The 11,083-nt window shown below is 46.0% G+C and overlaps 1 protein-coding gene across 16 annotated transcripts in view; it reads right to left on the bottom strand.

Annotated features, from left to right (window-relative positions):
- Positions 1–424: 424 nt before the first annotated feature.
- The window catches only part of LOC140641972 (uncharacterized), a 30,711-nt gene continuing 20,052 nt past the window's right edge, over positions 425–11,083 (bottom strand). For 13 of the 16 annotated variants that reach the window (XR_012038585.1, XR_012038592.1, XR_012038595.1 and 10 more), the window contains 2 exons: positions 1,401–1,505; positions 425–1,170 (listed from right to left, as the gene is read on the bottom strand). Coding sequence is in view for 2 of the 16 variants with exons in the window: in XM_072842590.1 (XP_072698691.1) it covers positions 1,162–1,170; positions 1,401–1,505 (114 nt within the window). In the remaining 14 variants the exon portion in view is untranslated. Of the gene's footprint in view, positions 1,171–1,400; positions 1,506–1,596; positions 2,233–11,083 lie in introns of those variants that run through there. The other 3 variants (XR_012038580.1, XM_072842589.1, XR_012038600.1) reach the window with 2 other exon arrangements.

The raw sequence follows: 11,083 nt of genomic DNA, 5'->3' as shown, positions 1-11,083 counted from the left end.
CAGCAAGGAAATACATATTTTCTAAAGATAAAAGGTGTAAATATTCGGACAGACAGTTCTAATTCCAAAGGAGAACTATGGCAACGTCACCGATCCTAATCTGTATCACCATGCCGAATACCTCAGTTCTCAAAGACACCGATGTAACCACTTATTTGTAATCCCGTAACACGTATGTTTTTGTGTCTTTGGATACATCCCTTCAGGGATACAGAGGCCAATGATGGTGATTTAAAGTCACTCAAAGTCGTTTTACGTGGTTATGTCATCCACTGAATGCACAAGGAGGATCATTTTTATTTCATTTTACTTTTGATGTCTAAGGATTTTTTTTTTTTCCTAAGGATTTTTTAAATTCAATTTTGTTGTAATCATGTAAAAATACTTATATGGCTCCAAAGTTAAACCTACAAAATAAGGCATATTTTTTATTGTTTTTTTTTAAGATTTTATTTATTTATTCATGAGAGACCCAGAGAGAGAGAGAGAGAGAGACGACATAGGCAGAGGGAGAAGCAGGCTCCATGCAGGGAGCCCGATGCAGGACTCGATCCTGGGACCCCGGGGTCACGCCCTGGGCCAGAGGCAGACACTGCACCGCTGAGTCCCCCAGGCGTCCCAAGGCATATTTTTAAAAGTCTAGACTCTACTTTACCCTTTCCCATCTAGTCACTCTCTGCTATAGTAATGCTGTATTAAATTTTCATCACTTCTTTTATTTGTAGTTAAATGATTACATACTCTATACATTATTTTGTTACATTTCCCTTTTTACTTAAAAATATATCCTGGACATCACACCGTAGTCATTGAGAATTTTCTTATTCCTTGGTACAGCTCCATAATACTCCACTTGGAGGTTGTACCGTAGTTCATTCATTCATTTAGTCTTCTCTTCTTTCTTTTTTTTAAAAAGATTTTTAGAAATTCTTAAGTAATCTGAAGAATATTCGCTCAAACCCTGAGATCGAGAGTCACACGCTCTTCCAGCGGAGCCTCCAGTGATTGAGCCCCTCAATCACCCTTCGCTGATGCTCCCAGTCTCTTGCAATCACAAACGGAGCTGCACGGATAGCCTCGTGTGAACACCTTTTCATATTTTTGCCAGGCGCCCCTGTGATGGATTTGTCGAAGCGGGGTTGCTAGGTCACTGCCCACCTGTCAGAATGACTAAAATTAAGAGAGAAAAAAATGCAATACTGAATGCTGATGAGGATGTGGGGCAACTAGAACTTTCATCCGTGACTAACGGGAGTACAGAATGGTACGGCCACTTTGAAGCCAGTTTGGCCGTCCCTTGGGAAGTTTACTGCACATTTGCAACGTGACCCAGCAAGTCCTTTCTTACGTATTTGCTCAAGTGAGATGAAAACATATATTCACACAAAACCTAGCGGTACCTGAGCGTTTGTGGAGGCTTTATCCATAACTGCCAACGACTGGAAACACCTCAAGCGTCTTTCGCCTGGTGGGTACAGGGAGACGTCTCCAGAATCAGATGCCACCTGCAAGAAGAGGAACACACTCCCTAAGCGCCCCGTTGATGAATTTCAAATGCATAATTTTAGGAAAAAGAAACCAGATTTAAAAAGCTACCAAGTCCATGATTCCGTTTACAGGACATTCTCTAAAAGGTGACACCAGAGGGACAGACTGATCAGGGCCTGCGGGAGCTGCAGAGGGTTGGGGGGTTGGTCTGGCAGCTGGGGCACCCCACAGGGATTCCTCAGGGCCTCCAGGGCAGCAGGGCCCCGAGACACCCTGGTCAGCCCGGGCCGCTTCTGCCCCCGAGGGCTTTAAGAGGGTAATTTGTGTTGTTTTAAGTCACCACGTTGGTGGTGATTTGTTTCTGTGGCAGCTGAAGAGGAAAGCCCCGTCCACAGGGCTCGTACTGCAGCCGCACCAAGGGCCTGGGGCCGCCTCAGGAATGAGGGGAGCTCTCCCAGAAGCCCGGAGCACCCGACTCCTGACACCTCGTGGCCACCATCGTGTCACGGTCATTCCTAAACCAGTTCCTGGTGAGAATCGCCCTTCCCCTACGCCTTGCCCTGAGGCTGCAGCCGTCCCTCCGGAGCCACACAGTTGCCCAATTGGGACCCATCCGGGTCCCGCCCCCAGGGAAGGTGAGGGCCATGGCTTTCTGCTGGCCACCAGGGCCCCGACGTCAAAAAGTACTTTCACAAGGGACACCTGCCTGGCTCATCCAGTGGAGATTGGGACCCTTGATCCGAGACTGGTGAAATCTTAATTTTTTTTCTTTTTTTCTTTTTTTTGCATAAAAAAAAACCCCTCCATTCAACATACATTTTACAATTTGTTTTTTTAAAAAAGATTTTATTTATTTCTTTGAGAAGGAGAGAGAGGGAGAAGGAGAGGGAGAGGGAGAGTGCTCACACACGGGGGAGGGGCTGGGGAGAGAGAGAGGATCTGGAGCAGATTCCATGCAGAGCTCCAACCTGAGTAGAAACCAAGCGTCAGGCGCTAAACCAACTGAGCCACCAGCCGCCCCCATTTTACAAGAATTTAAAGATCTAGCTGGAGGGGCCATCAACTGCCCCCACTGCCCCGGCCCAACCAGGGCCTTGCGCTGTCGGGCACCAGGGCTCTGCTCTCCTCTTTCGCCTTTTCTTCGAGGAGGCAGGGCCACACTGAACTCTGGCTGTGAGTCACCAAGGTTATATAAGGCCCTGTGAACACAGCCTGTCTTCCAGGAAAATGTCCCACTTGCGATACTAACTCAAGTCTTATTAAGGGAATCCTCTGTTTTCTTCCTGTTTCAGCCTTTCTCTGACACAGCATCCTAGACTGGAGAGCTGCAGATGCCCTTAGAGGTAATAATGGTAATAATAGTAACTACGACACCTACCAGTGAGTAAGCATTTATTATGTTTCAGGGACTTAATATTTATTTTCATATTTAATAAGACATTATTGTCCCCATCTGATGGACTCTGAGAGCCAGGAGAAGAGGGGGTGCGTCGTCCAAGGTCAACACACCAGGGTTCACACTGAGATCTGTAACGACGCCAAAGTCTTTTCTCTCAAACCTCACGAAGTCCAAAACCGCCCATTCTACAGAAGGGGAGAGGACACTCGGCTGGAGGAGTGCAGAGGAGGGCACACCGTGCTCGGTTCATGTGACCCAGGGGTGCCCGAGCAGGTCCGCTCCCCTGGCTCAAGCGGCGCCTGCGAGCTCTCCTGGCCAGTCCAAGGGATCAGCATTTACAAATCATCATGTGCCTCAGTTTAATAAGAGAAAAGGTGTTTTTTGTTTGTTTGATTTTTGCAAAATGAGAGCACTTGATTGTCACATTTATCCAACATCATTGGGGGAGTAAAAAATAAAAAATCACAGTTAGAACATGAAGAGTGTCTTACAGTTTATAAAACACTTTCAAATACTTTGTCCACGTGATCCTCGCTCCGGGGCTCTGAGGGAGGGACCATGATTATCCCACTTCACAGAAGAGGAAACTAAGACCCCCCCAAAGGTTGTATTTCTCGCCTAAAGTCTCACAGATCATTAGGGGCAGAGCCAGAATCAAAATTCGGGGCTGGTTCCTTGGAAGGGAGCTCGTCGGCAGCGAGGGCCTGACATTCTCCTGTGAATTTTAGTCTCTCATTGTCAAGTTTAAAAAACGTAATTAAAATTTTGATTGGCTGAGATGGTTTTTCTTTTTTTTTTTTAGCTGAGATTTTTACACCGCATAAGTCAACGTGGTAAGAAATGACATCTTTAAAAATCTCAGGTCTAAAACAAATAAAATAAAATAAAAAAATAAAATAAAAATAAAAATCTCAGGTCTTCCCATCCTTCACTTTTTATGCCTCCGTGTAGACGCTAATGTTTTTTGTTTTGTTTTGTTTTGTTTTTTCCTTACAGAGACCCTTTGCACTTTTGGTGAGTTTTTCCTTTACAAACTGCCTTGGTAGCTGATTTGAATGACATTTCAGTTCTGTTACGCTTTTTTTTTTCTAATTGATTTTTATTATGTGCTTTTTGTTTCCGTTTAGTAACTCGATACTTGGTTGGATGTTCTTGTTGTTTCTTAGAGCTTTTCTTGATCTTCAGTTCTGAGGATAGAATTATTCCATCTGAGAATTATCTAAAAAAAAAAAAAAAAAAAAAAAAACCCCAACCTGTTCTCCTGATTCCACCACAAGCGCTCCTTTTACCACATGACACTGCATTTTTCCACCGCTCTGCATTTTCCAGATGACTAAATCGCTCCCTTAAGTGCCAAAATATTTAGAAATACAACTGCCTGAGCTGAAAAATCTTTCTCAAATGAATTACAATGTGTAGCAAACAGCTGTGGGTTTGCCTGTACAACACATCCTTCCCCTCGTTTCCTTAGGAGCTGCACCCCTCTTTCTCTTGGGTAACTGCCCCTCCCACTATCCATGAGGTCCTGGCAAGGCCGTCCAGCGCTTGATCCGATTCACACACCCCTAAAGAGGCCCTGGTTCCGTCACAGGCTGACCCAACAGACTCTTCCCAGAGTTGGTTTCTTGAGAGAAGGGACAGCTGCCCCGAAGATCAGTGGGGCAGGGTCACTGAGAAGGCAGGCCCTGCGGAGACGTCCGACGGTTCCTCCCTGGAGCTGCCCAGATTTCTAGCCTTCTCAAAGCCGGTTTGTTCAAGTTCTCCTGTGGTTCCAGGAACTACCCAATACCCTTCAAATACATTCTCTTTGTTTGCTTAGGTTTGCTTCTGTGACAAATGATGCCGACCCTGGTGCCCAAGAATTGGCTGCAGACAATTCATCCTGTTGTGGTTGAGCTATGTCCCCTCCTACACCCACTCCCCCCCAAAAGATATGTTCAAGTCCTAACCCTAATATCTCCAAATGTGACCTTATTTGGAGTAAGGTCTCTACTGGGGTAATCAAGTTAAGGTCATAGGGTGGGCCCTAACCCAATAAGCCTGGTGTCCCTAAAAAGAGAAGACTAGGACAGAGAGCAGGCACATATAAAAGTAAGACGATGTGGAGACACACAGGGAGAAGGCCGTGTCAGGAGAGAGCATTGGAGACAAGAAAACTCCTGGAACTGACCAGAAGCTAAGAAGGAGACATAAAGGGTTTTTCCTGGCACCTTACAGGGATCGTGGGCCCTGACAACAGGGGTCACTGCAGAATTCTGGCCCCCAGGGTGTGGGACAATACATTTCTCAAGTTTGTGGTTCTTTACCCTGCCAGGCCTAGAAAAGTAGTGCTGACTCTCAGGGAAAGAGGGCCCGTTTTGAATGATGTATGGCAGATGGCTGGCTGTTTACCAAAACCCTCCTCCCCTTTTCCGCCCACGAGTAGCCTTGCAGCCAGACACGGGATCATCTTGGCCAGCTTCCCTTGTGGTCAGGGTGGCCATGTATCTGACTTCTCCCGGTGGACATAAGTGACAGTGATGTGTGCCACTGCTGGGTCTGAGTTCTAAGATACCCAGCAGGACTCCTCCACTCCTCTTATTTTATTTATTTTATTTTATTTTATTTATTTATTTATTTATTTATTTATTTATTTGAGAGAGAGAGAGAGAGAGAATGAGCAGGAGCAGAGTGGGAGGGAATGTGAGGGGGAAAGAATCTCAAGCAGACTCTGCTGAGCATGGAGCCCGACCTGGTCTCCATTTCACGACCCTGAGATCATGACCTGAGCTGAAACCAAGAGTTGGAATGTTTAACCAACTGAGCCCCCTGATGCCCAAGACTCCTCCACTCTGGTCTCCTTTTTTTTTTTTTTTTTAAGATTTTTTTTTTTTTCATTTATTTGACAGAGAGAGTGCACACACGCCAGGAGAGGGGCAGAGGGAGAGGGAGAAGCAGGGAGCCCGATGCGGGGCTGGATCCCAGGACCTTGAGATCAAGACCTGAGCTGAAGGCAGACGCTTAACCGACTGAGCCCTGCAGGTGCCCCCACTTGTCTCCTTTCTCACCAGATGCAAAGGCTTCATCCGTGCAGAAGAAAACCCTGCTAATGCCGTGGAAGAAGGCGTTGCAAAGGAGGAAAACTCTCAGTTGCCCTGGACCACTCACTTCAGGGGCAAGAGGCCACTCTAGTTTGTCTTTATTGGGAGCTTAGCTTTACCTCTACTGAATCCCTGGTTATTGAGCTGAGATGAGATGCAAGGCAGTGGGAATCCGGATCTTATTCCAGACTGGGAGCTAGAAGTAGCTCAGGGAACAGTGACCAAGAAAATAATCTCTTTTGGTCTCTTGGACTTTTTTTTTTTTTTTTTTAAGTAGGCAAGTCCATTTACATAAAATATCCGGATTTTTTTTTTCTCTTGGGACTTTTTCAAGCCGAAGCCAAACTCTCAACAATCTAAAAGGGAGATGAAAGATAGTGAAACCAGCAGAGCGGCTGCTTCCGAAGGCATTCAGTTATCTCCGACCCAGGCAACGACGAGCTCGAGTCTCGAGATGTGCCACAAGGCACAGACTGACATTCAGGGCTTTCCTGTGGCCAAGTGAGGAATCGATCATCGAGGCCATGGGCTTGAGATGGCTGGGAGCCAAATTCGGATTCAAGGAGTGGCGGGATGGCAACGTTGGTTGACCATGTGATCTCACCAGATTTCTTTTACGAGAAGATGCAGTTACCTGGAGGTCTCAGAGGACTTGGAGAATCTGAACTCACTGTTTTCCCTACGTCCCTCCTCTCCTAGGGAAGGAAGCCAGCATTTTCCCTCATGCCTGACGTCTGCCTGTTGCTCAGCCAGTAACTAACCCCATCTGGGGCACGTGAATTGTTCTCACAGGAATATTTTACATTTATTTTTTATTTGGATTTGCTTTCCTGGTACTTTTTGCCTCTGCCAGCACTAGAGCCCATGGGCTTACGGAAAGCTTTTCACCCAGTCATGGTATGACACTGCCTCTTATTAAGGAATTCACTTCACAGCAAAAGTGGGGATGGCCTAAAGCCCACAGGATTCACTGGCTGCCTCATGGATCCTGCCCATGACCCAGGACAGTCGGCCTTAAACAACAGCAGGATGGCTCAGCATCACTGGGAGACAGACGCTTGCTCTCCTGTGGAAGCGATCCGTGCTCTGAGTCAGTGTCCCACTGTGATGTCTCTCTCTTCCCAAGACCCAGAGGTGGGGAGGTCTTGTTAATGGTGTCACAGTCGCCTTTCCTATCTAATACAGTAGAATTGATACCTGGCTTCATGACCACCCAGAGTTAAGACATCTGCCGGCCTTCTTGATCATTTCCCTCCCCACTTTCCAGCTCTCAACTGAATTGACTAGAAGTCTGCAACCCACTGAAGTTACTGGGCTTGGGTTTTTGGGTCCCCTTTTCTTAGGAATAGTGTTCTAAATAACGACATCAAAATAAAAAGCTTCTGCACCGTGAAGGAAACAATCAACAAAACTAAAAGACAACCTACAGAATGAGAGAAGATGTTTGCAAATGATATGTCCAATAAAGGAGTAGTATCCAAGATATATAAAGAACTTTACAACTCAACATCAAAAAACAAATAACCCAAATGAACAAATGGGAAGAAGACATGAACAGACATTTCTCCAAAGAAGACACACAGATGGTCAACAGACACATGAAAAGATGCTCAACATCGCTCATCATCAGGGAAATGCAAATTAAAGCCACAATGAGATACCACCCCACATCTGTCAGAATGGCTAAGATTAAAAACATGAGAAATAGGGGCAGCCCGCGTGGCTCAGCGGTTTAGCACCGCCTTCAGTCCAGGGCCTGATCCTGGAGACCCAGGATCGAGTCCCACGTCGGGCTCCCTGCATGGAGCCTGCTTCTCCCTCTGCCTGTGTGTCTGCCTCTCTCTCTCTCTCTCTCTCTGTCTCTCGTGAATAAATAAATAAAATCTTAAAAAAAAAAACATGAGAAATAACTAGTTGGTGAGGATGTGGAGAGAACGGACTCTCTTGCATTGTCCGTGCGAATGCAAGCTGGTGCATGGGGAAATGGATGGAGGTTCCTCAAAAAATTAAACACAGAACTGCCCTGTGATCCAGTAAGTGCACCATGGGTTATCTACCCAAAGAATACAAAAACATTAATTCGGAAGGATATATGTACCCCGTGTTTATTGCAGCATCACTCACAACAGCCAAACTATGGGAGCAGCCCAAGCGTCCATCAACAGACGAATAGAAGATATGGTGCATACATCTGTATATATTACTCTGCCATAAAAAAAGAATGAAATCTTGCCATTTGCAACAACATGGATGGAGCTAGAGTATAATACTACGGCAGTCAGAGAAAGACAAACACCATGACTTTACTCAAGTGTGGAATTTAAGAAACAAAGGGGGAAACAGTGAGAGAGACAAACAAACAGACCCTTAACTATAGAAAACAAACTGACATCACCAGAGGGAGGTGGGGGGATGGGCGAAATAGGTGAAGGATGAAGAGGACGCTTATCACGATGAGCACTGAGTAATGCGGAGAACTGTTGAGTCGCGATATCGCACATCTGAAACTCATATAACACAGTAGGTTCGCTACATTGCAATTAAAATTTTAAAAGACAATAAAATTTTGAAAAATAATAAAAATAAAATTTAAAAAACAGAAAAGAAACAGTGTCTTAGATAAACTACAGTCTCAGAGAGCTTTTCTTATCAGTGTTCTCCGTGGAGGTATTTGCTGCAGGGCTGGCTTGGATCTCTGTTGCCTCCACCCAGCTATTGTCTGAAGTGTAGGCGTCCAAGGTAGATAGCGTCACACTAAGACTCTCACAAATCATCTCGTGGATAGAAAAAAAGAGAAAAAAAAATACCCAAAGTTTCCTGCTCTCCTCCCAATGACATTTTCCACGGAAGGAATGTTACTATGCTGCTGATCACACTCTTACCTTTCTGGGGTCCTGCAGCTTTGCAGAACATGGTCCTATTCAGCTCTCACTTGCCCTTCTACATGCTGGGACCTAAAGGGAAGAGGACAGGCCTGAAGGGCTGGGAGAGCTGGATGGAATTTCTGCTTTGCTGCTCAGTGGCTCTGACTGCCCCTCAAACATGTCGAAGGACGGGTACGGCAACGTTCACCCTTTGCTTTTAACGTTGGGATTGTGGTTACGCGTAGTAGGTGCTCATGAAATGTGGTGAGCGGTGCTGTGTGGTTGGGAGGGACTGTGAACCCTGATTCACAGGTGAGGAAATGAGATTCATCTAGGTGTGCGAGAGCGGTCCAAGGTCATAGGCCTGGAGCAGGATCTTCAGAATCCAAATCCAACTCCATTGCTTTTTTTCTAATCCACTAAATAGCAGAATTTTCTGAGATTTTAATAATAATAACAGCAGCATCGCCGGGGAAGCTAGCTCTCATTTACTGAACACTGTCAGACACTAGACTAAGCAGGTTATAGGAACGAACCCATTTTACAGGTGGAAGAGCCTGGGATTCAGCAAGGGGAAGTTATTTGCCCAAAGACAAACGCAAGAGCAGAATCTGAGTTTTAAAGGAAAACTTGGTTCTCCCTGGTTGCAAAACCTATGTTCTTATCCCCCGACTTATAACTTCCTCAATAAATAAAATAGCCTTGGGATACGTTGCTAAGCGGCTAAGCTCAAAGGTATAACACAAATGTTTTCATCCTCTTAGGCAAGCTCTCCGTCAGTCACCACAGGCTCAGCCGGCTTTGGGAACATCCACGTGTCCTGATAAGGTCTTTTCTGTTCTATAGGAACGGCTGGCCTATCAGGGTCACGCTTCCCTAGGACTTTAGGACTCAGAGTCCTGAGCTTGATTAGGATCTCACAGGTCCTGTGGTCCTGTGAGGCGGCGAGCCACTTCCACTCTCTGGGCCTCCTTTTTCTCCTATTTAAAATAGGGGAAAAGTAAACCTAGAATATTTTGTTGTGCCAGAAAGCAAAGCGCTAAAAGCTCCTGGAGACCCGTCGAAGCGCCACCCAGGAGCTGGCTCGAAGCATTCCCACGGGTCAAATCTGGGACAATTTGAACATCAAAATGAATAATGGTGATAAAGGATTGCTCTACATTAAATAAACATGTAATCCGAGGGTGTATAACGCTACCCTGATCAAAAAAAAAGAGGAAAGAAGAAAGAAGCTCTCTCCATGTGCTTGGAGAGTGCTCTACTCTATAGAAGACGGTCAGCTAATAAATGTGAAAGAAATTAGAAAATCATCACTTTGCAATCACCACAGTACTAGATCATTCGTGGATCTGAAAGCCATTGGTGAAAAATTGTTGGGGAATGGAATATTCACATAGTCTTAAAGTATCTCCCCGGAAATCACTTATTAATCACAAAAGAAGGGCCACCTGGGGGCTCAGCAGTTGAGCATCTGCCTTTGGCCCAGGGCGTGACCCTGGGGGGGGTCCCGGGATCGAGTCCTGCTTCGGGTTCCCTGCAGGGAGCCTGCTTCTCCCTCTGCCTGGGTCTCTGTCTCTCTCTGGGTCTCTCATGAATAAATAAATAAAATCTTTTTTAAAATTACAAAAGGGGGGGATCCTGGGTGGCTCAGTGGTTTAGCGCCTGCCTTCGGCCCAGGGCGTGATCCTGGAGACCTGGGATTGAGTCCCACATCGGGCTCCCTGCATGGAGCCTGCTTCTCCCTCTGCCTGTGTCTCTGCCTCTCTCTTCGTGTCTTTCATGAATAAATAAATAAAATCTTTTTAAAAATTACAAAAGAAAAAAACGTACCTTTATTGTGAAGACCATCTGGTGCACACAACTTGAACCAAGTTCTGTAAGAGAAACGCAGCTCGGTCCCGTGTGTCCCCTTTCTGACTCACACAGAACACTTCACTTCTGGCACCAGATGTGTGTGGGGTTTTCACACCAGAAATTCCGTGTACCACCAGTAGGGTATCCTACATTTTTTTTTTTTAAAGGTTATTTATTTATTCATGAGAGAGTGAGACGTGGGACTCGATCCCAGGTCTCTAGGGCCAGGTCCCGGGCTGAAGGCAGCACTAAATCGCCGAGCCACCCAGGGATCGCGGGTATCCTACAGTTTAACTCGATTCTAACACTATCTCCCTGGAGCATTAGATCCCACAGGCTGGGGCTCAGTCCCACAAGACTGCTTCCGCCCTATTTCAGACGCCCCTCGCAGGTAGAAA

The sequence above is a fragment of the Canis lupus genome, chromosome 10 (assembly GCF_048164855.1).
Source record: "Canis lupus baileyi chromosome 10, mCanLup2.hap1, whole genome shotgun sequence".
NCBI lineage: Eukaryota > Metazoa > Chordata > Mammalia > Carnivora > Canidae > Canis > Canis lupus.
This window is presented reverse-complemented; position numbering and strand designations above follow the sequence as displayed.